The sequence below is a fragment of the Excalfactoria chinensis genome, chromosome 2, assembly GCF_039878825.1.
Source record: "Excalfactoria chinensis isolate bCotChi1 chromosome 2, bCotChi1.hap2, whole genome shotgun sequence".
NCBI classification, from domain to species: domain Eukaryota; kingdom Metazoa; phylum Chordata; class Aves; order Galliformes; family Phasianidae; genus Excalfactoria; species Excalfactoria chinensis.
In genome coordinates this window covers 17,173,827-17,200,733 of record NC_092826.1, presented here as the reverse complement: position 1 = coordinate 17,200,733, position 26,907 = coordinate 17,173,827, and the positions used below count along the sequence as shown (strand labels likewise).

The following is a 26,907-nucleotide window of genomic DNA, read 5'->3' as shown; positions in this document are numbered from 1 at the left end:
AGTCTGTTATTTTTTCTTCAGAATAAAGCTAGGCTACAATAGACACTGTATGAAGCTTCAAGCAACGGATAACCAGATCTGACTATTATTTTAAAATTTGGCAGGAACTTCCATTGTAGGCAAAGTACATACTTCTTCCACTTACCCTCAGGAGTGTAAGATCACCATAAGTATATTTGAGCTCCATTTTATAGGCAAAGTAGGTTAGTTAGCAAAACTGAGAAAAGAAGCTTGATTAGTATTCAGCTTCTGACAAATGTAAACAAATTTTCCCAAAATTATTGCACCAAATCATGTGGGTGAGCAGCAGTAGCTGTTGTCACTTCATTTTCTGTACAACAGTTTAAACGTGAAATCTCAGTACTTTCCCCTTCTTTAACTTTGTACAGCTAAACAACTGGAAAGTACTCGCTCTCACCACTGGTACCACGGTGTCCCATTACTGTTCACTGGCTTTTAAATATATGTTGCTTTTTAAATTATTACTTAAAGTTTGCTCAGCTCAACTCCACATTTGTATGAACACAGATGTGATAGGATAACTTAAATCAACTTTGAAGACTATGCATAAGGCATTTTTAAGAGACTGCAACTTTTTAATTTCAGAATGTAAATGTAACTGAAAACTGAAGTTCTTTTTATCCATAGCAAAAATTTGCTGTGCTTCATAAAGCATTTGGAAAAGCTGGCTGTTTCATCACCGCTTTTAGCAAAATCTCTTTGAGGACACACGATTATACCTTTTCAGTACAAATGGAAGTGCTGACAGGAACTGAGGAAGCAAATTATCAGCTATTTAGCTTGGGCACAATGTGTTGTGTTATCTCATTTTCAGAACCAAAATGAAAATACAAATTTCTAATCTTCTCAAATTAGCATGTCAGATTATTGCATTGAAGTTTTCCTTCATTGATAACACTTGATTTTTTGTTGCTGACTAGGTTTTGCTTAAATACAATGAAAGCAAGCCCTTCAGAAATACACCATATCCTCAGTTCTACGTGGAATCATTCTCTTCTCCACAAAACACATGCAAAGTGCTTTCATACAGAAATATATCAGAGCTTTTATGGGAATAAATAAGACATAGCAAACAATGAGAACTCCCAATGAGCAACTTTTTGGATTGCTTGTCAGGTACAAGTTTCACAACCCCTCTGAGTCAAACAAAATGAGTCAGTCTCAATGCCATCAGTTAAGATTAAAAATCACTAGATTTTAAAGCACTACTTACTTTGCAATGCTTTTTATTTCATTTCTGGTGCTGAAACATTCAGGATGTCTGTGTTTTCAGTCTTCCTCTTACAGCTACAAAGACTAGAAAACTAACTACAATATGAAAACTGTTATGCAGTGGTTTCAGCAGCTGAGCTCTAAGAAATGAGGCAACTAGTGAGAAAACTTGTGCACAAAAGGGAACTCTTACTAGTGACCTCATTAATATTTTATTTACTTCTCTGAATCATCTGTAACACCAGAAAATAATAAGGTAGAGCTTCTTTATAGCACTTAACAACAAGAGTGATGCATGGCAACTTCCATGGTTCCTAGCATTCTGTTTAAAGAAGCAAACAGGCTTTCTGCAAATGTCCACGGGAGCTGACCCTACAGATTATGGTGGATTCACTACTGACACAGCATACCTTCCTTTGGGCAGCTGAAGCTTTGCAATGCTGACAGTACCAGAGTTTTGCTTCAAGAAAAAGTGTCTTTCTGAAGCCATCTGTTTACTTTTTGGAAGAAGCACAAGTCTTCCATGTAGACAATAGGCCCTTCCTTATTCTTTTGTGTAATACTGTTGAACAAAACCATTTGAAAATGTAGTTTAAGTGGTATAAAAGCTAGACAGAACAGTTCAAATGCCAGTCAATTGTCAGGATGTTTTTACCACATACTGAACAGTCCTCTGGTTCACACAATTGATTGCTTAATTAGATGAAATTTTGTTCACATAAGTAGTAACACACAGTCCTACCAATGGAACCACATCCTATTCTAATAGCTCTGAAAGAGGACAATGAACAATGTCTAAAATAATTTTCTAAAGGTTCCTTTGTAACGTATTTCTCCCAGCTTTGAAGAGCACACAGCGATACATTCAGCTACAGCTGACTCCAGCAGCTCTACTTAGATTCTTATTCTAGACTCATGCAGTTGAGAGGAGCGTATATTTTTATTATACCTTTTTATGGGACTTTTTGTGTGCCTCCGGTGGCGCAGCGGTAGAATTCCCGTTTGCAACACCAGGGGGCCCGGGTTCGAATCCCCCCCCTGTGGAGCAGGGGGTAGAAGTGCCGCTCTACTACACAGGGGGCTCGAATCCCGGGAGTTGGACTCGATGATCTCTAAGGTCCCTTCCAACTCGCACAATACTATGATACTATGATATGATACTACCATCCCTCTTCCAGGTACAGATTTCTCAATGAAGTGTGAAGGTCTGCAGTTATTTTCTGGCTCATACTTTAATTTTGCTACTAAGTTCTCAGATCCTATTTATTTTGTGGAATAATTAATGATTACAAAGCAGCCAGATATGCTTCTTGCTTTATGCCAGTCTTAGAACAATGAAAATCTGCTGATGCTTCTCTTGACTTCTGTCTGTAGGCATGAAAAAGCTCTCACTCATCTGAGCTGCTAGAGATCAATAGATACTCATTATTAGAGCAACATTGACTTATTGCATTTGAGAGTCTCATACAAAGAGGCTGTGACTGCTTTGTGACCTGGAATCACAGGCTGAGATACAATTTGCTCAAGACACTGTAACAAAAGAGGTGGGTTTTCTTCCCTTTCGATAAAATGGAGTTTTGTTTTATTCCCTCAAAAAATAATTCTGATAGTTGTAAGAAAAGTAGGAGAACTAATATACTAATATTTCACAACATACTCCACCCCAAAAACATTATTCTGGGAAGAATGCATGAATCAATATTTTTTAGAGTTTGAAATTTTTACAATTACTTACTTAATAAAATCCCTCCAGCTGAAAGAAATATTCAGCATGTTATAAAACTTCTTATGAAACACACTGCCCTTCTTCAGGCATCTCTACTACTGAGTTCTGCAAAAAATATAAAACCCTGTTCTCCTTTTCATTGCCTTAGCTGCAAGAAAAGTGAACCTTATTTCAGAGGAATTTTCCATTTATATGTCTAGGACTCATGATCCACTGGCTTCCCTCGCTCTCAAATGAGGTATTACAGCCTACGCTCAAGCTGGCACTGGATTGCAGAGCCGATTAGGAAAGTCTAGTGGCAGAATAATCGCATACTGAGCGAGTGCTGCATATTACAGCTGATAGCATCTATTCTTATATCCTGTAGAGATCCTTCAGTGATTATGAAAAACTGATTCTGAACATTTCATCAAAATGACAGTATTTTGTATTATAAAACAGACACAGTCTGTAATGATTTTGAAACCAACTTCCTTTTGCTTCATGACTTATCCTCCTGTATCTTGCCACTGTGCTTTCTTTTAGCCAGAAACCTTCTACCACCTATCCCAGTTCCCAACCAGAGCAATGGTTTGAAGCCTGACACAGGACTTGCCAAGGAGATCTTTTTCATCTGTGGAGTTTTTATGGCCCATATATTTTCTCAGCCATCAGTTCCCAAACACAATATCTTTTCTTCTGTCACAAATACACTCAAAAGAGTTATATCATACATACAACTCCTAGTGCTATATGACAAAGTTGTGAACTGACTTCTAGCATGTCTCTCCTGCACACTCTTTTGCAATGCTTAATATTTACTCTTTGTATTTTGCCAAATTGTGGGATTTCTTTGCTAGACCTCATAAAAGTCATTTCTTCCAGTTCAGATGTTATAAGGAACAGATGGTAAATCAGGAGGTAACAACCTAATCCACAAATTCAGAGTGAAAATACAATGCTGGAATTTAATCATCTTTGTGGTAGTTTAACTAGCTGTGTTTTAGAAACCATTTAGGCATTTGTCATCTCAAGTAGCAGATAAATAGAGCAAATTTCTTTGTAGTGGAGATACCATAGCATCAAAGCTAAATAAAATATACATTCCAGGCAACTGTGCCAGATCTGACCAAAGCTGCCTGAAATACACATGCTGGCAAGAAATGAGATGTTACTCTAGAGGTCCCTTCCAACCCCTACAATTCTGTGATTCTGTGATTGTGCCACTCTAAATGTAACAAAGGAACAAAAATAAGTTGGACTGTTTTCACAGTTTTATTTCTACCATGCTGAAAGTGCTCACATAAATACAATTGGCAACCCATTCAAGATGTTCACATTTGTATCCAACAGATAAGCAGAATGATTTAAGAGCTGCCTGTCATTTTCATCAGAAATTCATTATAACACTTGCCATGGTGCTATCATAGGATATTAACGTCACTAGATATACTGGTGATCTTTATGTTACATGATAGTGCAACTCAAACATTGGTTTTTGAAAGTCATGTCCCTTGTTTGAACTTTTTAAACAAAGTTCTAGATAAATCACACATGACATAAAGCAACTGCTCTGGCACGTATCCTACTGCTGCTGCTCTCTGCAGCTAGATACCTGAAAACTCCTCTGAAGTGCTCAGTATCCATGCATGCTCTCAGAAAATAGACAAATGTGAGTAGCCAAGCTGACAAGACTCTACAAGAAGAGAACACCTCCAATGAACATTCTTAGCAGACTGTACTATTGCATACATGTATTGCAGACAATAGATGTATAGAACATAACACTTAAGTGATATACTTGGAGGTGATAGGCAGTATAAGCATAGCCTTAATTTGAGCTCTGGTTTCCTTATATTTGATTCACTTTTTTTAATTATATAGAAACCGATATGCACTCGTATTAAATGGTAAAGAATATAGCATATTCTTATAAATCGTCAGACAGTTTATATTTTACTTTCATGAACCTTCAAAATCAGTTATGCCAGTTTAGATACCCCAAAGAAATAAGTTTACGTCATAGTACCACTTCTGTGCCTGATCATCTGGGGCAAAATTTTATACTGACTCAGGCACAGTTCTGAACTACCCCAGTGGTATGCGATGCTATTTTACTTGTTACTACTCATTTAAGGCTAATTCATTTCTATAACTGCATTTAAAAATTATTTAAACCTATTTAAATTATTAATGAGAGACTATAAAACCATGAAATATCAATAAAGAATAGGAAAACCCTGTCCATTATTAGCACTATTTGCTTTCTATTGCTTTTCTTCTCTGTTACTTATAACTAACAGTATCCAAGCTTTCTAATCTGATGTAAATATGCTCTTAAAATACATAAACACAGCCTCCATTTTGCTTCTTCTGTGCATCTCATAGCAAAAATGCAGACCTATCTAGAAGAAATCAACAAATGATTTCCACAGCACATCCTTAAAAAACAGTGCAGTTGACTCCAGGGGTTTAACCTTGGTGGTGATCACATGAGAGCAGCTGGGGAAACTGCTTCTCCACCTATTCCCCATTGGCCTTCCCCTTTGACTCCTGAAGCCAGCTGGTGCAAGCTAATTTAATTAAATCTGACCTACAGCAGAGCAATAGAGGCTGTTGCATTAATAAATTGAACAGTGCCCCCTTCCAGAATTCTGCAAGCCTCTCTGTAATAACTATTTGATAGGAATGAGACATACAAGAGAATGAGACCCCCAAATTAGCATTTGTGAGCTATGCATCTCTATAGAAAATAACAGTTCCTAATCACAAACACTATCTCATGTCCTGAAAAATCTGCATAGCACAGTGCAAGACCTAATAAATCCTGTCTCTCAGTAGAGGCAATCAGCTCTTGAATAGCATTACACTGACATTTTTAAACTGTTTCAGTTTCTGGAGCTCCCTTACTCAGCACATCAGTTCAAGAGCCTCTGAACTGCGTATCACTGTGCCTGATATGTGTCAGACTTTCTCAGACTCGTTTCTCTCTCTTTCTTTTTGCTGTATTCTTTGCTCTCTAGGTTTCAACTACCTGGCTGTAGGATAGAAACTATTTCTGTCATGGGTTACCTTAGGTTACTACTAGCTATGAAGCAAGCAGGCTACAGAGCACTCAAAATGATTCTCCAGAAGAAAGCTATCACAAAGGGTACAGACAGGCCATCACAATCAAGTTACAGAAGCATGATGAGCTCTTTTCTTAACACCCAAACAGCTGCAATTAGCTTCAGGTACCCTGCTAGCCAGTCAGAAATTGATGTATACCTGAATAATTTACTTTGCATTGGAAGTGTGCACACAACTGTGGCTCAGCTGAAGAGTTTTAGCTACTTAAAATTATGCTATAACTGTTGGCAATTACATCTGCATCCAAAGAATCTTAATTCTGTCACAGCTGGTTAGAGATACCAATCCAATCTTGGAGGGCAGGGCCCAACACTGAGAGTCACACGCATTTTCTTACAGTATTCTTTATGGTGAGGAGGCAGACAGTATCTAAATATAGCATATATAAATACCATGTATATTATGGTGAAGTCTCACTACTCCAGTCACAGTTACTGTTCTTTATGGAATAACACATCCAATACCTGAACACTGCCATTGTTAGCACTGCTGGAATGATGAACTGCACTGACAAGGAGTATCAGAACCACCCAAATATGCTGTCAGAATATGGTCCTGTACCAATGTTGCAAAAATGAATAATATCTATATAACCCAACATGTTTATTACTTTAGAAGAGACTGACTTCTGTGTGAGGAAAGGCTTAGTGAATCCTAAGAATCCTTAAAAATGATCAGAATGCTCTGCAGACACACCGCACCTGAAGCAGACGCATCTCCAGATCTGCCAAACCCAGGCCTGTGGTCTGGGAGAGAATATGTACAGAAGTGTGCCTCACTGATTGATCCCTAGGGAGGAAAAAGTAATCTCAGGTAGGCAAACATTTGCAGGTTTCTCTGCTGTGACTGAAACCAGCAAATACTGTACTGTATAAAAAGGGATTGCCTCGCTGAGAAATGAGAAAGCATATGGGTTTTCCACGTACAGGTAAATTGTAGTTTCAGAATGAGCAAGAGACAAAACCAACAGGAGTTACTTCATAAAGGCATGGACAATAAAATTTGTCAGGTACCTTTTATGGACAAATGCAATTTATGCACTTGGATCAGCTACAACTGTTTCCAGTATTTGTATTTCCATGTGGATTAGCATCTGGCTCTCTTTTCACGTTTTAAACAATCCTGAACTGTGTAATTGCCATGGGACGGCTCTAACTCATACTCTGGTTATTTACGAGGATTTGCACTGCCATTTATTCAGTTATTCATTAAAAACAGATAACTCCCATAAGAGCTGCTGCATCAGATGATACTCACGCTACTTCTGAAATACATTATACTTAAGGAAACACACATGTTGAAAGTATTTATCTGGCCTAAGATACAACAATGACAATAAGTAAATTGAATGTACAACTTTTTAATGATTGGAAAAACAATATGAAAGCCTTCAAAGGAAAAAGTTCCCTATTGCTTTACTTTAACTAAAAAAGAGGACTGAAGGATAATTTCTACTGAAAAGGGAAAAATGTGTTTTAGTTGGCGCTCCAATAATTCTCACCAACAAGGAAGGACTCATTAAGGAAGTAAAAGTCGGGGGTAACTTGGGTTGTAGCGACCATGAGATGGTGGAGTTCGAGATCCTGAGCGGAGGAAGCAAAACAAAAAGTAGGATTGCTACCCTGGACTTCAGGAGAGCCAACTTTGATCTCCTCCGGGACTTACTTGGGGCCATCCCATGGGCCAGGGTGCTAGAAGGCAAGGGGGCCTGTGAGAGCTGGCTAGCATTCAAACGGCTCCTCTTCCAGGCTCAGGTTCGGTGCGTCCCTGTAACTAAGAAGTCAGGAAAAGGTGCCAGGAGACCTGCGTGGATGAGTAAGGAACTCATGTGCAAGCTCCGCAGAAAGAAGAAAGTACACGATATGTGGAAAAAGGGTCTGGCCACTTGGGAACAATATAAGAATGTAGTCAGGGACTGCCGAGATGCGACCAGGAAGGCTAAAGCCCACCTGGAGCTGAATCTAGCTAAGGAGATAAAGGATAATAAAAAAGGGTTTTTTAAGTACATTAACAGCAAAAGGAAGGCTAGGGAGAATGTGGGCCCCATACTAAGTGAGGGGGGTGTTCTGGTAACGGGGGATGCTGAGAAGGCGGAAATACTGAACGCCTTCTTTGCCTCTGTCTTTAGTGAAAGGGCTCTCCCCCAGGAATCCCAGTCCCCGGTGGTTGATGAGAGAATCTGGGGAATGGGAGATTTCCCTTTAGTCAGGGAAGAGGTGGTCCGTGAGTGCTTAGGAAACATTAATGTCCATAAATCCATGGGACCTGATGGGGTGCACCCGCGGGTGCTGAGAGAGCTGGCGGAGGTTATTGCTAAGCCGCTCTCTGTAATTTTTCAAAGGTCTTGGAGAACTGGGGAGGTGCCTGAAGACTGGAGGATGGCCAATGTCACCCCAGTCTTCAAAAAGGGCAAGAAGGATGACCCGGGTAATTATAGGCCAGTCAGCCTCACCTCTGTCCCAGGGAAGGTGATGGAACAGCTTGTGCTGGATGCCATCTCCAGACAACTGGGAGTAAAGGAGGTTATCAGGAGTACTCAGCATGGGTTCACCAAGGGGAGGTCGTGCTCGACCAACCTGGTGGCCTTTTATGAAGATGTCACTAGCTGGGTGGACGGGGGGAGAGCGGTAGATGTAGTCTACCTTGATTTCAGTAAGGCTTTTGATACGGTCCCCCATGACATCCTTATAACAAAGCTGAGGAAGTATGGGATAGATGAGTGGACGGTGAAGTGGATCGAGAATTGGCTGACTGGCAGAGTGCAGAGGGTTGTCGTTGGCGGTGCGGTGTCTGGCTGGAGGCCTGTGACTAGCGGCGTCCCCCAGGGGTCTGTGCTGGGTCCTGTCTTGTTCAACATCTTCATCAACGACCTTGATGAGGGGATAGTGGCCACCCTCAGCAAGTTTGCTGATGACACGAAGCTGGGAGGATTGGCTGACACGCCTGAAGGCTGTGCGGCCATTCAGAGAGACCTGGACAGGCTGGAGAGCTGGGCAGTAAGAAACCGGATGAGGTTTAATATAAGCAAGTGTAGAGTCTTGCATCTCGGTAGAAATAATTGCATACACCAGTACAGGTTGGGGGAAGACCTGCTGGAGAGGAGCTCTGCTGAGAGGGACCTGGGCGTCCTGGTGGACGACAGGTTGGCCATGAGCCAGCAGTGTGCCCTTGTAGCCAAAAAGGCCAATGGCATTCTGGGGTGCATTAAAAAGAGCGTAGCCAGCAGGTCAAGGGAGGTGATCCTCCCCCTCTTCTCTGCCCTGGTGAGGCCTCATCTGGAATACTGTGTCCAGTTCTGGGCTCCCCAGTACAAAAAAAGACAGGGATCTCTTGGAAAGAGTCCAGCGGAGGGCCACAAAGATGGTGAAGGGCCTGGACCATCTCCCCTACGAGGAGAGACTTAGGGAACTGGGTCTGTTTAGCCTTGAGAAAAGAAGGCTGAGAGGGGACTTGATCCAGGTTTATAAATACCTGAGGTGTGGGAGCCATAGTGGCGAGGCTGGTCTCTTTTCAGTAGTGCGTGGGGACAGGACTAGGGGCAATGGGCTGAAACTCCAGCATAGGAAGTTCCGCACGAATGTGCGCAAGAACTTCTTTACGGTGAGGGTGACGGAGCACTGGAACAGGCTGCCCAGGGAGGTGGTGGAGTCTCCTTCTCTGGAGATATTCAAGACCCGCCTGGACGCCTACCTGTGCGACGTGGTGTAGGGAGCCTGCTTTGGCAGGGGGGTTGGACTCGATGATCTCTAGAGGTCCCTTCCAACCCCTATAATTCTGTGATTCTGTGAATTCACTGACAACCTTTTGAAAATAAATTGAAAAATTATCTTTCTGCAATACGATAAAACAATGCATAATGGCCAGACTGAAATGTCCAGTCAAGGTGAATAAAACTAAGATCCTGCACTCAAGTATACGCGGTCCATTATAAGACATTAATTGGGCACTGGAAAACTAAAAAAGAAATCAGATGTCTTGAAGGATACCCTTTAAAGGTCAGTCTGTTCAGGCAGATCTTACTTCTAGCCTTGTAAAGGTACAAGCATTTTTTAGCTCTGTCTAAGTCAAAGAACTAAGCTTCTTAAAAGTTTAAAACTGAAATGAGCCATTCACTGAATAAACAAACAAATCCAGCCTAGGTTTCACTAAAACAGCACTCCCTCTGTGGAGTCAGGAGATGGACATGGCCCAGTGTCATAGAATCATAGAACCACTTGCGTTGAAAAAGGTGTCTTCAGGAACCCCTTTCAACATAGGACTTTCTATGATCCTATGATGTCAGCCTCTACTAGTATGCAATATGCTCCATTTCCCAAACCACAGAGCTTTTGTTGGATGAGTTATGATAAAGGTACAACCTTTTCTATCTCTCAGTTTGTCAAGAAGGATATTATAGGAGTCTATCAGAAGCCTTGCCCTTGTTCTACGCTCATTCATAGAGGCAGCTGTTTCATCTCGGAGGTAAATCAGGTTCAAACCCACGCTGCTTTAAGACAACACATTTGAAAACACTTTCTTGTCCTTCATTTGCCTGCAAGCAGTTATCTTGAAGACTTGTTCTATGATTTCCCAAGAAGTAAGGTAAAGCTTGCCACCTCTTAGTTCCCCAGGCCTTCCCCTCTGCATAGCACATCTCTCTGTTACAAATGAATGTAACATTTTTCTTCTCCATGTAATTATTAAATAACTAAATTAATAGCCATGTAACCATGTTACAATATCTTACCTTGAACCTGAAGGACCCACTACCATAATGGTTGAGCTCACTCATAAAATGCAGAACTTCACCCATCAAAATGAAAGTAGAAGTGACATTCTTATTTTATATATAGATATAAAGAGATATATTAAGGATGGCTAGACAAATTAATCTTAAATATTTTGTGTGCAAGGTAAATTTTAAAATAAGATTTCATAAACTAATTCCATCAAGTATTTCTAACTAAACAACACATTGCTCTGCATGAAAAATATGGTTCATATTAACTTTTCCATGCCTATCTTATAGCTAAAACATCAATATTTCATGCTGTTTTTTCAGGAGTTAATAGATTTGTTATTCATTCATCAGCACTAAGAAAGTATCTGCTCACCTTTCAGCATAAATACACCTTAGTTTTATTCACTGCTTTGAAATGAAAGTATTGAGGAGTACACTCCTCCAAAAACTAATCACTAATTTTCCTATCCCAGTGGCGGGAGGGAACAAGACAAATAAACAAAAAAATATCTGCATAGGTTTGTTAGTTTCCTGCTGTATTTCAGTTACTTTGTAATGCAGTGTTGGCAGAGAGGTACACCATCTAACTTTTGTCTGCAAATCTATGAGGTTTCAGGCGTAAGGCGTAATCTCCAATACAGATTCTTACATGCATTATAAAGCTTTTTGAGTTTCTTGAAAATTAATACAGCCCTTAAAATATATATATATGAAAGCAACTCTGAAACTAACATGGAGTACTATATCTGCATCTCTACAGTAAATCTGCTAGTTTTACAGTGCTTTCTTAGACTGCTATAGTACATTAAATTAAGTATACATCATGTTACATCTCTTTTTAGAGTGTGAGGCATTTAGCCACAGACACGCAACTTAACAGATCAAATAATAATTACATAAACTAATAATCAGAACTTCCAACTAAGCTTTCATTTGGATAAAAGATAGATCCAAAAGCATGAAACAGTTAGAATTATACTTCAAATTAGAAAAGTGCATCTTGGCTTACAAACTTCTCAAGATTGCATGCTTTAAGGCAGATGCAGCCAAGAAGCTCAAACATAATAATCTCTCTTATCAAAGAGACCACTTACACTGGTGCTGCATTTATTCTGAGCTCTTTTGTAATTCTCTTTTAGAAAAGAGAGATTCATTGTAGCTGAAGGAAACCTCAAGAAATTCAGCACAAAATGCAGAGTCCTGAATGTGGGATGGAAGAAACTCTTGAAAAATATACTGCCTGAAGGGAAGGCCCTGAAGTGTCCTGCTTAAAACTGAGTTAAATGTGAGCCATCTGTATGCTGCTGTATAGCAGCAAAGAAGGCAAGCAGTATACTGACTGTACTAGCAGGACAGCATGGAAGTGATCATCTCCTTGAGCAGTGAGTTGGAATATGTGACCTCTCTAGGTTCTTTCTAGCCAGTACGACTCAATGATTCTATAACTAAGTTGGGTATGCAAGTAAAAAAAAAAAAAAAAAAAAAAAAAATCTGATTAGCCTCTCATGAATAAAACCTTCTTTATATTCAAAGAGAAATCCAAATTTCCTTTGACTGATTACAAAAGAAATTGAATGTAGTTAGCATCAAGCTTGGCAGGGGAGGAGGGGATGACAAGGCCATTTTTGACATTTAGTAGTGCATGTTATCAATTTAAAGCCATCATTTTTAACACATTCACTCTTAGAGGAAATGTGTTGTTTTAAAGAAGGAAGCACCCTTATTGGGTGTTTTTACTGTTGCTGCACCAGAAGTGTTTAATTCCTTTGCAGCAATAGGATAATATAAGCTTTCAGAAACAAATCAAACAGCATAAAGTCCATCAAGTTATATGTCTGTGTTGAGGAAAGAACTCCCTCCCACCTCATGATGTTCTCCCTTTCAGTATTAGGAAATTAATGCAGACATATCTCATCCTCATGTCCAAAATAAGCATTCTTGAATGGCACATTGATTCTTACTAGAAATAACATTTTTGTGTAGAGTAATATTTGTGTATCAGACAGCCTGAGGATCTGCAGCATCATGGAATATTAGAAGTAGAAAGCTGTTTAGCTTGCCTTTGTAATGCCTAATACAAAACATGAGTATTACAAGTACTTCAAGGGTACAAAAAAAAAAAAAGAAGGTTAAAGAAGAAATTTACTAACGTGAACTTGGGGAGCATGCAAAAAGGAGAGGTAAAAAGTGAATGCTTGTACTAAGCATGAAGAAATTTTTAAGATAGCAATATGTATTTACCCATACTTCTGCTTGATAATTTCCCCATTCCCTGTAACCAAATTGTTCTTTAAATAATAACAATAATAATCTATTTTTCTTTCTTTTTGAGCTAAAGACTGATCAGAAAGAGACCAACATATGTAGGAGGTGTCCTGAATGATCCAAGCCATCTTTTTCTAAGTCTAACCCTTTTCTGTATGAGTCACGTCACACCCAAGCCACAGGGTAGCATACATAATGTGAACAGATATACAAATGTGACAGTCCCATCTGGTAATAACAGTGAAATCAGTTAATACTGAAAATAAGAAAATATTACAAAGTAACATATCTACTTTGAAATCAAGGAGAGTATCCTCTTACATGTTGCTGGCTTCAGTAGGAAAAAAGTGAAATCATCTTTCACTTGCATTCCAGCTTGCATCTCTATAACTCTGCACATAATAGGAAAGCGATAAAGAATTATCAACAAGACTTGTACTACAGCCATATGGCCAGATGGGTAACATCTTAATCCCTGATAAATATGAAACTGAAGTGTTTAGTAGGAAAACTGAATTTAACTTCATTTCTTTTGCAAATGTAAAATGGGTTTCAGAAGTTTTTCTGTACTGTGGATTATAAATAGCAACAGTAAAACGTACATAAATAGAAAACATGCCAAAAGCACTTTATTTGACCCTGTTCTACCAAAAACATCCTTACTTCCTGAGCTCAATTTAATCCATTAAAATCTGTGTGAGTCTCTATACTGAGGAGGCTCAGATGAAAGGATTTAACGTAACTTCTCAACAGATATTTCCAGGGATTATGATTCTTTGGTCATTGAGTGCCACTAACTGCATTTTCTCTGATTTCCTCAGTTAAAAATATGAATTATGAAATTTCTAACATTGGAAAAATGCTGCATTTTTTCAAGTCCCAGAATCTCTTCTTTAACAGAAGCAATCGAAAATCCACTTGACTGGAATTACTCCATAACCAACAGGACGGTCTCCTGGTACTTCACCATGACTGAGAAAGTAGCTAAGCATTTTGAATGACTAAAAGGGCGGCCTGATAGCTAAATGAAATATGATAAACATGACTGTAGACCAACCGTGTAGAAAATCATAATTGAAACAAACAACAAAGCAGGAGATAAGACATCTGGTACAGTAGCAATCATCAGCACTAAGTGTAGAGAGTGCAAACCTGCACTTTTGTATGTATTTATTTTTTATCTCCAAAAATACCATCAGGGAATTCCATTCCTAGAAAGGAATGGACTAGAATCCTCAGGATTTGTGGGAAACCAGCCTTTCACTCTCAGTTTGTATTTTCTGAAACAACTCTTCTGATCCACAAAACTGAAGTCTTAGAATCTTCTTTATCATGGTGTTTCTTCTTTAATCAGCTTGTAGCAATTGCCACAAGCAGGTCTCATGCTAAAAACTGTATTGTCCATCACTGTTCTATTCATTTCAAACCTAGCATCATTTGGCTCTGATCAGAACAAAATATTCAGAACAAGTAACATTTTAGCTAGTAGTTCCAGCTAACAATGCCATGTGTAACTTTCTTCATTTAATTTAAATACCCATAACACCAGCACTGTCACCTGCAGAAACATTTAGACTCATGACCTTTCCTGCAATGTGCAACACAACTAGATATTCCACAGTCCCTACAGTTCTTATGCTGCAGCTTGAACTATAGCATGTTCTTTGATGAGATACCTCTTTGAAAAACCACATCAGGAAAACAGTTTCACGGTCCACTGAGAGACTGCCCATTGCTATACTGAGCCTTTTCCTCAAGTCATGCTGCAGAAATTAGGTCCGCAGAAGCACTACTGCCCATCAGCCTTGTCTAGCAGAGCAGAGACAGGATTTCTGCTTGAGCTGAGATGAAATAGCTCTGTTTTCAAGTTAGAACTAGGATTTCTGTTCAGGAATGCTCATAAAGATTTTTGTGGCATGCTCTAGGCTTACCTCCTGGACAGTGCCTCGCAGCCATTTTACACCGTCTGGATTCTGCAATGGTTGGGCACGGTATCGTGTCTTTCGCTGGCTTCTTCACAATTTGCCTTGTTCTTGTTTCCAGGCCCCACTTAAATCCACATGTTTTATTATTTCTGCTGCAAGTTCCCCATTCACTCCACTGACCAACTTCACAGCCTTCTGATAAAGCAAAAGAAAACCTGTTAGATATTCTTCTGGTTCTCTCCTTCTCTTTTAAAGATTTTTAATTAGCAAGGACCACTAAATTAGAATGTACTACTTAAAAGCTCTACTACTTACTGGCAAAAACATAGAAACAAAATATCTCACAGAATCTTTTCAGTCTACATCACCCCAAGCATAAAACAGTCACACTATCAGTTTGACCGTCTGGACATCATATTAGCCCCAAAGCCCTCCTCAAATGCCGAGTTTGATTTTTTTCCTTTTTTTGATAAATCCTACTTGTTTGTCACCCAGATGCACAAATCTCAAGAGTTCACATTTCTAGGTCCTGTCCATCATGAAACAAAAGGACTTTTCCTAAAACGAGGAGTCTGTGCTGGAAGCTGGTAGCTTCCACACCTCAAGGTAAAACACCAAGCTAAGAGACTCACAAAGTTGCCAGAGCTGACTCAGAGTTACAAAATAAAATTTCTACTAAAAAAAACACACTTTCTGTTTTACGTTTGGAAAAAATAAAGTCTGAACTCAGTGCTACAGATTTTATAGAGCCTGCAAAGAATTATCTACCCTGTTTTGAAACAAGAGAGTCAAAATATAGAAGACCAACTTGAGTTTCTACTTCTCACTCTCCTCCAGTTCACATCATCTTTTTCATTTGTCGTTGTGACCACCTACATATATTCCTGCTTTCAGAACTTATACGTTTTTTGTTGTTGCTGGGGGATTTTATTTTATTTTATTTTTTGTTATTTTAAATTTCCCCTTCCACTAGCAGAAAAGTGTCAGTTATAGTAAGAATGCCCAGTACAACACTTGTGATACAATGAACAACCTAGATGGGCTGCTATATCCCACCCTTTGCTTTCTTGTTACTTGCAAAATAGAACAGGGGAGAGGTGTAGAAAAAACAAAAGTGACTCTGAAGCCCAGATGTTGCTGAGCTTCATGAACAGGGCGTATGTTCAATCTGCCCTGTACCCCTGGATTCTGGATTCTGTAAAAAGAAAAAGGAGCAGGTAACTTATATGGAGGTGAAAATTCAATGGGCATTCAAGTTCTAAGCAAAAGGAGGCCTTCCTGAAATCTTACAAATTCTGAGTTACAGATAGATGTACACACAAGGTGATTTACAGGACAGAACTTCAGATGCTGAACAGCATTCCCAACAGCGTATCCTTTCAAAGTTTGGAAGCAATATATATATTTATATGGAGAAAGAGATCGAGTCACAATGTTTTAGTGAATATTTCTTAATTGGAATCATAGAATCATTAAGATTGAAAAGCCCACTAAGATCATTACTGCAACCATCAATCCATCATGACCATATCACTAGACCACATCACTCAGGGCCACATCTACCCTTTTCTTAAGCATCTCCAGGGCTGGCAAATCTCCCACCTCCCTGGGCAGCCTGTCCCAGTGCTTCACCACTCCTTCTGAGAATAAATTTTCCCTAAGCCCAACCCAAACCTCCCATGGTGCTACTTGAAGCCATTACCTCTTGTCTGATCACTGCTACCTGGGAAGAGAGGCCAACTCCCACTTCACTACAACCTCCTTTCAGGCACTGTAGAGGAATTACTAAGCATCAGCTTAAAAACATTGTTGTCAGCATTCAAACCTGGACACTTGGCAAAAAAAATTGGCTTCAGCAGCACTACTGGGCTGGAAGACTCACCCACACACTCCATGAGCTCTTCCAAGGCAGCAAATCCAGGCGGGCAACCTCTGAAACAGCGGCCTCTGTGGGAGTAGAAGCCAGCTTTGCATTTGGTGCAAAAGTCTCTGCTGAAGCAGGAGTCGCAGTTTTCTATTCTGCATCCTGAATCAAAAAAATCAAAAGGAACAAAAATGCTGCTAAGTTAGGAGAAGATTCAGATTGAAAGGATTTGTAAAGGGATAGAATAACAAGATCTTAAGTACCATATTGAGATATATTGCCACCCTGAAATCTATCCACTATTTAGGAGAATCTATCCACTATTTAGGAGAAACCAGTTCACTGCATCTCTTGTTCCATATGCCCTTTTAATTCTGTTTTCTAATAAAAAAATAAAAGCTTCCAATTAAATGGCTTGTGTGCTGATTTGATCTTTTTGGAGGAAAAATGCACATTATTTTCCTTGTAATCAATATTAAGGAACATAAGACAAACGGTTTATTTTGGGAATTAGATCTGTGCTACATGTATTGCAATTGCTTTATTATTTATCATTGCAAGCAGGGTACAAATTTTTCCCTCACCTTTTCTGCTGTAAATAATACATGAAAACATTTAGCTTTGTTTGACTTCTATATCTACACATATACATTTCCTAACAGGCAAAAACAAATGAATAAATAGAACTGTTCTGAATGTAACTTCTCTATTACCATTGAAGTCCGTGCATAAAAAGCAAAAAAACCAAAAAACCTTTATTAGAAGACTGAAAGAGAAAAAAAATAAAAAAAAAAGGAAAAAAAAATACTATTGCCTTGTAAAATAGTGAATTTCACTAATAATTTTGGTTAAATATCCTCCACAGTAGACTACAGAGTCAGAAGCAGACTATTCAGAAATTTCCTATTTCACACTAAACCACAGCAAACTGGTAATGAACTAGATATCAACAACAACAACAATAAATAAAAAATAAATAATAAATAAATAAATAAATAATGAATAAATAAATAAATAAAAAATTTCTGTTGTAAAACAGAAATACTTCCATGGAAGGTTATGGAAGTCTCTCATACATACCTAGGAAAAAAAAAAAAAAAAAAAAAAAGACTGGAAAAACTTTCAGAAGTAAAAGTCATTATATCTGAAACAATAATAAACACATTAGAGCTTGTCATTTTTTATCTATTCCTTAAGTAAATTTGTCTAATTCATGTAAACTACATTATCTGTATCCTGTCTTCAGCTGAAGTTACAGCAGTAAGCATTTGTTACTCATTTCATGTAATGATGTACTAAATGTTTTGGTCATTTGCGTCATTCATTTCTTTTTCATTCTTCTCCAAAGCCAGAAATAAAAAAAGTAAAAAGAATTAACAAACCACAGGGACTTCCGAAGTCACCAATTGGCATCCCAGTCCCTGCACTGTAAATTTAGCCAATCTATGAGATAGATTTTAATATTTATTCATAAACTTCAGGGGGTAAGAAGGTATACCACAACAGAAACTGGGTGGTGGTGAGGAATTGTTCTGTGTAGAAACTAGACTATGAAGGCACTTTCCAGGTCAGATTTCTTGTGACACTGAATAAGAAATTAGACACCCTGCATAGAGGGGATTAAAAAAGAAACAATTTCAAATGATGGTACATCTTTGGTGTTGAAAGGACTCGCAAATCAAAATCTGAAGTCTTCCACTGCCAAAGATACAAATTTCATTGTGTAGAGACAATCACACAATCCATTTACTAGCAAATCCAGTGTACAGCATTTCTGAAAGAGACTCCCAGAGCTTCTGTGCACACCAGCAGCAAAATTTTCCTTCTTACCCACAGCCTTCCTTTAGGAAATTCCCAAGATTTACCATTTCCTTCTCCCGAGGTTTGCACCAGTCTCCAAAGAACAGAATATCAGTGTTCATGCAATAAATACCTCAAAAAAACTTCCCTAGGTGAATGTTTCTGCAAGGCAAAATGATAAGGTGAGCTGCTCTGCAGATGTACTGCAATAGTTAATTGCAAATCTGGTTTGTTATACTCCACATGTACTGCAAATATTAATTGTGATGCTTGAATCAAACATCCACTGAGTTTAAATATTCAGAAAAAACATTTGCCTCTTGCACACCCACACAAGGCAGTTTGAAAAGACTTCAAGGTTTTTCCAAACCAGTTAGTCCAATGATGAGGTGCAGAACACCAACATGAAAAGAAAAATTAGCATCATGCAACCCTCCCTCATATCCAATTGACGCAAATATATTTTTGAAGCAGTGCTTTAACTATTGCTTTCAAATCACGCTGGAGACTGTTGTGTTTAAAGTCTATTCCATTTGAACTCTTTGAGATGGAAGAGGGATCAAACAAAGAACACCACTGCCTGATAACATATAAACACACTTATAAGGTGAAATCTTGCCTTGCCTTACACTGGGGATACCCTACATAAAACAATTGCTATTTAATAGACCATGTGAATATCCTATATTTAAACACTGAACTACTAACTCAGTCTTCTACCAGTTCCTTGATCAAACTTCAAATTCCCACCCTATTTGTATCTCTTGCTTTACTTTCCATGGGAGTTTTATTTTGTGTTACAGAACAGCCTTTGCCATGACAATTATGTTTTGGAGACATAGTAGGCGCTCTTGGGCTAAGGTTAAGATTTCAAATATGAAACACCTATTGTTTAGTCTGTATAAGATGCAGTTTTGGAAAAAATACAAAAAAAAAAAAAAAAAAAAAAAAAATCTGAACATTTTTGAAACTGAAGTATTAATTCACCAGAGTGATAACCATTCCTGGAATGTGACATTATTAGGTGCTACTTGGGATGTTTCAAACTATTAAAGATGCTTAAGCAGCTCTAAGCCTTGCAGGACAACTCCAATCAACTAAAGAGGTAAAGAAAGTATTCCAAATGTTAGAAATGCTAACTTTCTACAAGTCTATTTTCAATCGCAAACTATCAGAAGAGTGCTTATAAAACTGACATTTTTTAAAGTATATTAGTTTTGGTGCCTGGCTTCACCTGATTATATGGTTTAACATTTAATATCTTCATTGATGACCTAGATGAGGGGATTGAGTACACGCTCAGTAAGTTTGCAGATGACACCAAGCTGGGAGGTGGTGATGATCTGCCTGAAGGTAGGGAGGCCCTCCAGAGGGATCTGGATAGGCTGGATCGCTGGGCTGAGGTGAATGGGATGAGGTTCAACAAGGCCAAGTGCCGGGTCCTGCACTTCAGCCACAATAACCCCATGCAGTGCTATAAGCTTGGGACTGAGTGGCTGGATGACTGTGAAGAGGAAAGGGATCTTGGGGTGTTGGTCAATGCTCAGCTGAACATGAGCCAACATTGTGCCCAGGTGGCCAAGAAGGCCAAAGGCATCCTGGCCTGTATAAGAAATAGCGTGGCCAACAGGTGCAGAGAGGTAATCATCCCCCTGTACTCAGCTCTGGTGAGGCTGCATCTCGAGTACTGTGTTCTGTTTTGTGCCCCTCACTACAAGAAAGACATTGAGGCCCTGGGATGTGTCCTGATAAGGGTAACGAAACTGGTGAGGGGTCTGGAACACAAGTCTTAAGAGAAGTGGCTCAGGGAGCTGGGATTGTTTAGCCTGGATAAGAGGAGGCTCAGGGGAGACCTTGTTGCACTCTACAGCTTCCTGAAGGGAGGCTGGGATGAGGAGGGACTTGGCCTCTTCTTCCAAGCAACAAACAGAAACTGAGGAAATGGTTGCAAGTTGTACCAGAGGAGATTTAGATTAGACGTAAGAAAAATCTTTTTCTTTCAGAGTGGTCAGGCACTGGAATGGCTGCCCAGGGAGGTGGTGGAGTCACTGTCCCTGGCAGTGTTCAAGAAGTGCCTGGAAGACGAGCTCCAAGATATGGCTTAGTAGTTTGCTGTAGCTACAGTAATGGGAGGATGGTTGGACTAAATGATTTTATAGGTCCATTCCAACCTTGTGATTCTATGATTCTAGGAATGCTTTGTAAACAAATCATCTTTACTTTTTTTTTTTTTTTTTTTTTTTTTTTTAATCAATGAGATATTAATAAATTAACTGTTTCTGAGTTTAATAAATCAGTAGATGCATTTAAAAATTGAGCAGGACTAGGGAAGTCATCCTGCCCTTATACTCGGCATTGGTGAGGCCTCATCTTGAGTACTGTGTTCAGTTTTGGGCACCTCAGTACAGAAGGGACATGGAGGTACTGGAGCAGGTCCAGAGAAGGGCAACGAGGCTTGTGAAGAGCTCGGAAAATCAGCAATATGAGGAGAGGCTGAGGGAGCTGGGACTGTTTAGACTGGGGAAAAGGAGGCTGAGGGGAGACCTTATTGCTCTCTTCCAGTATCTGTAAGATGCTTGCAGTGAGAGCCGGGCAAGTCTCTTCTCACTGGTGACAGAACAAGGAGAAATGGCCTCATGTTGCACCAAGGTAAGTTTAGGTTGGACATTAGGAAACACTTTTTTATGGAAAGGGTAGTCAAGCACTAGCATAGGCTCCTCAGGGAGGTGGTTGAATCACTGTCCCTGGATGTGTTTAAGAGCCATTTGGATGTAGTGCTCAGGGATATCATTTACCAGAGGTGAACACAACCTTTCTCTTGCAAAGATGGTAACACCAGGACACATACCAGCTCGAAGCCCATAGAGCACATTGTCAATATTAGCTGGATTATTTTATCTCACCCACTGTATAGTCCAGATTTGGTGCCTTCTTACTCCTATCTGTTCAACTTCCTAGCAATTATGCTGCTGTAGTAGCTGTGAAAAAGTGAACCATTTCCACACAGGCAGATTTTTGTGAGTGTGGTATGCAGGTTTCTTGTTCATTGCTGGCAAAAACAAACAAACAAACAAACAAAAACTAGTGGTGGTACTATATTTAAAATGGTGTTTTGTAGCTGAGAAATTGCTCTGTTAAATTGTGCTCTTTGTATCTCTTGTAGCTTCCATGGAAATAAACAGGAGGCACTACTTTCAGAGCAGCATTTGTGATTAAGAAAAATAGCATTTAAAAGGTGGTTTTATTTTTTACACAAGAGAATGAAAAAAAATCAATATTGCTAACAGTTAAAGAACTGAACTGGTTCCTTCTGATTGCCACAGCTTTTAACCAGTTGAAGTTTTTCACCTTAGCATCTTACATCTAAGTGTGGCAAAGAAAAGTAGAATCTTCCTTACTTCTCTAAATCCTTTTAAATTACTAGTTAATTTACTGACAATTTAATCAACTGTATATGTGAACTGTTGAGCCATGGAAGTTCAGATGTGTGACCAGAAGGGGTGGAACATGGTTGCACCTCACCTGGACCCCATTTAAGGGCCGACAGCCACTGGGGAAGGATCTCTTTTCCTGGAGATTCCTCCTTTTTAGAGTTTTCCTCTGTAAGCCTAGATCCTCAGGTACAGGTGAGCATTTCTTCCTTTATTGTCTCTTCTCCACCACAATAATCTTTCCAACTATAACATCTGTAAAATGCCAACTTAACTGTGCTACTCTTCCAACTGTACATTTGTTGACTGTACAGGCTGGAATGTGAGATGTTTTTTTGTTTTTAATCTGGAGAAGAATTGCTTTTGGCAAGTCATCTTATTACCTGTAGATCTAATTGTCCCATTAAGATTTTAGATAGAAGCAGTTTTGTAAAGGAAGAAAACAAATAATGCACAGCCTCCAGTATGCTTCAAAATGCTTTTATTTTGTCTCTAAAAATAAACAGAAAATTGCCGTCACTATAGGGTTCCTAACTGCTGGGAAATTTTGGAAGTAGCAAGAAGGAGGAGCCTAGAAGTGGATGCTTTGGAGATACAGAAGGCTGATGTCAAGAAGAGAATGAAATGACTAATTCAGTAGTGCAGAAGAACCCTAAAGAGCAATCACATACCTTTGCAAGGCCAACTGTACTGCAGGGCAACAAAAATCTAGGACACTTAAACTTCAGAATCTCAGTGAAGAAAAGGGGCTCCATTGCTGCTGTTCCCATCCAGCTAGCAACAAGAAGTCTGTAGGTTAGAAACTCTACCTCTTCTTTCCCTTTTACTCAATTCAAGCAGTGGGTCTGCTTCCTACCACACCCAAATCCCTTCTATTCCTGCTCAACATTGTGTCTCCCTACATCCCACTGGAACTAACAACCTGCTACTACATAGCCAGGACCTCTCAGACTCACTATAGCACTCTCACTGTATCTCATCTAACATAGTTTTCTCTTTTCTAATGTTTCTATCTTGGCACTCAAAGTTAAATTATTGCTTCTGTCCTACCAATTGAAAGGTATAAAATATACATAAGATCACAGGAAAGCCAGACATCTTCCTCTGCTACCATCTTTATATGTCTGGACTTCAAAATGCACTCAGTGAAATCTGGTGTTATGTCTGATTATCACACTCCATTTCTAAACAGATGGCACTTTTTAAAGTGTTACACCATATTCCCACCAGAGCTGTATGTAAATGCTACAAGATTCTGACATCACTGAAGTCCATGGCAAAGGTCCTAATTGCTGCAGCAAGAGCAGTTTTAAACTACTAACTTTTTTTATGCCATCAGATAGACCACAGCCCACTATAGTTACCCAAATGGGCAAAAAAAATACTAAAACTCTCCTGAAGAGATACAATCAGTCATGACAAAAATGCATTTGCAGAACGACAAATGAAAAACCAAACAGTCAGAAAAACTGACTTACTACAAGTCTATTTTTGATCACAAACCATCACAGGAGTGGTTGTGAATACACAGCCCCATGACTTCACCCCTCAGGGGAAAGGGTGGAAAGAAGTCACTACTTTGGTGAAGCTAAGATGGGCTGAAACTAAGTTGAAGTGCACTGCTCAAGTGCCTTTAGCAGTTAAATGAAACAAAGCTAAACAAAGACATATGCCTTCAATAGAGCTCTGAAAGTTTGGTTCATGATACAAAATATATACTGACTCTGATGGAAAGTCTAGTGATACTGTGTAATTTGTTCATTTATCCTGATAAAAGAATAAGAACTTAAGTGACATCTCAGTACAGCACAAAGGTAGATTATGTCAAAGGGCTTCCATGCCTGAGAACAGCTAGAGAACATACTCAAGAAAGAAGCATCACCATAGCTCCCTCCATGAACTAGTACTGAGTTCCCACCTAAACCAAGGGTAAGGAGACCAACAGAACCAGAGCATCAAAATCTTTTTGTCCTCTGGAGGAAGAGAATCTCTCCCTCAAAAGGGCTCTTATCAGAAAAGACTCCTAAAACAGAAATTTCGAACAACTTAGACTTTGCACTTAGACTACTGAAAGAGAGTAGCAAAAAAATAAAAAAATAAAAAAATAAATAATTCTGGACAAAACTTAGAAACTAAACTGTCCTTTGACTTCATTTTCAGTAAGCCAAGCATCCCATTGCACTTTAGAAACAATTTTCTTCCAAAATGATTCTATTATATTATTATTTTATGTAATAGTTATGAAGCATATATCAGTTAAGATTAGAGAAAATGATCTGTTCTAGAAAAAGGGTACTTAGCTAGTGAACAATAAAACATTTGATTTAGGCTTTATCTCATTTATACTGATGTGAATAGTGACCATGTATATCATTACAAAAGTATATCTAATTGAGGTGGGTATCGTTCCCAATGTTTATTAGGGCACCACATAAATGGTTTGTTAAAGAACTCTGGAGGGAAGCAGAAGTCTAGATTACAAATCAGGCCCAAATTAGAGATACACTCAAATTGAATAAACTACAGTCATAAAAAGGTTTCCCTGGCATGTGTTTACTTCCTCACAGTCATGGTAAGACAATTCTTCTAATTCTTCTGTTATAATAAGCATTAAACAATTGACAGACTCATCTTTTAAGGGGAAAAAATAAAAATAAAAAATCAAAAGTCTGGGAACTCAGAATATAAATTAAATTTTGACCCAGGTACATGTGTTTTCTATGATTAAGCAAAAAAAAGCACTCCTGTGAATACTTAAGTCTTTACTGCAGTTAAAGAAAGCATGATGTTGTTAAACACTGTCCTTCCACAGTACATCTACCACTAGCTTTTACGATGTCAGAATAAGTTGAATGGTAAGGAAACATAATACCTTTGAAAACCAAACTGAAGCATAAAATGCTTCAACTTCTACTCTCACCTTTCTTCTGCAGCCCTGGAGCTACAGTCTTATCCCCAGGCTGCCATCCTGACTGGCTGTTGGCACTCCTTGGTGCTCCATACCACCTCCTACACTGATTCCCCTGTAGAACTTCTTCGGCTAGTAGACATTTCAAAAATACAGCTGGACTATACATTTCACAGGATCCTAGAATAGCTTAGAAGGATCCTTAAAGATCATCTAGTTCCAACCCTCCACCATGGATTTAATAATTCACCTTGAATTAAAAGGCACATGGGGGAACAGACAGAACAGTTAAGAGCAGGAGATATGGCCAGAGCTACAGTAAGCTCTGATGCGAGCAGTTCTTGCAGAGGAGTGACTGAGGGATTAGGGGAGATTTAAGCTGAATATAGGGATATGTTTTTTACTATAAGAGTAGTGAAGTACTGGAACAGGTTGCCCAGAGATGTGGTGTATGACTCTCCTTGGACACATTCAAGATCTGAGCAAGCCATCCAGCTGTAGAAATCTCTGTTCATTGTGGGGGAGATAGACTAGTTATCTTTAAGGGTCCCTTCCAACTCAAACAATTCTGTGATTCTATGAAGAAACAGAGACCAAAGTGTCAGTTGGCTTTAAAGAATCAATCAGAGCACGAAAATCACAAGCAAAAATGCTTCAGACTACAAGGGTGCTAACAAACTCCTAAGCAGTAGAGGCTTCAGTAGCTGAAGGATTTAGGATTAAAACTAGAAATTCTTTCTGAGCTGCAGCTTTGGCAGTGGATGAACATGAGCTCTGGAGAACAACAAATGCAGCCTCTTGACAGTAATCATTACCAAAGTTTTTCCCGGGTCTATCATTTCAGAAAGATCAGAGCTTGGAATATGAAATGCTGCTTATAAAATACTATAAAGGGGATTATTATTATTATTATTATTTTAATAAATTCACTTACTAAACACTTAATACATTTCTATTATGTTCTTATCTTGATGTATTATTAGTTGAGATCATTCAAACAATTGCCAAAACCACTGTGGTTTCAATTAGTATTTTACAAATATACAACTGCTATATTAAGTCTAAACTGACTACAGTTAAGAAATCTTTAATTGAAAGCACTATTAAGACTTTTTGTTGCCAGAATGGTGGAAGGATACTCTTTCATCAAAATATAAAATAAGGTCAAAAATTAAAAATCAATCAATAAATAAGAACAAAATAGGAACATGACCAAATACTTACCAAGATGCAGTTGAAGGAGGAAACAGTAGTGGAATAAAGGGGGGGGGGGGGGGGGGGGAGGAGAAGGGGGAGGGGGAGGGGGAGGGAGAGGAGAAAGATGGAAAGATGCCTGATGCCTATACCATAATAATAATAATAAATAAATAGCCTCTGAGCTTTGTATGTTCTGCAGTATTACCTAAGCAATAGTTAAGCCAATACACATAATTGATGCTTTGCTATTTTGTAAGAAAGCTTTAAAAAATCATTACCTTTCTTTACACAGAAACTGTACATGTTTCATAAATAATAGATTGACAAGCCAGCTATTAAAAGCTTCTCTTTATCTTGTTTTCACTGAAGGTACATGGAACAGCTAATCACAGTTTTAGAAATGCCTGGTCCTCCCACGAGGAAAGAAGGTGAACATAAACAAATGGAGTAGCCAACTCAAGCTGAAGGGAACTGTTACTGTGTCTTCCCCCTAGAAGCTTACTAGAGACACTGACCAGGTTGAAAGGCTCAAGATAGGCTTGAGAGATTAATTAAGCCAAAGTTGAAACAACCACAGGGGTGACAGAGTTCATTTGATTATTTTATTCAGATTTATTGCTTTGTTTTTCTCAAAAGATTTTTTTTTCCCCATGTTGGAACAGTTTGCTTCAAACTTATTAATTATTAATAAACTGTAGCACTCCAATTGGGCACTCTTCTAGAGGAAAGA

The 26,907-nt window shown here is 38.9% G+C and overlaps 1 protein-coding gene across 2 annotated transcripts in view; it reads right to left on the bottom strand.

The window, feature by feature from the left end:
• The window catches only part of RSPO2 (R-spondin 2), a 98,546-nt gene that overhangs the window by 19,784 nt on the left and 51,855 nt on the right, over positions 1 to 26,907 (bottom strand). Inside the window, exons 3-4 of one of the 2 annotated variants that reach the window (XM_072328752.1) lie at positions 16,860 to 17,003; positions 14,984 to 15,172 (exon numbers count right to left, since the gene is read on the bottom strand). In XM_072328752.1, coding sequence (XP_072184853.1) covers positions 14,984 to 15,172; positions 16,860 to 17,003 — 333 coding nt within the window. The remainder of the gene's footprint in view (positions 1 to 14,983; positions 15,173 to 16,859; positions 17,004 to 26,907) is intronic. The other variant, XM_072328751.1, reaches the window with a different exon arrangement.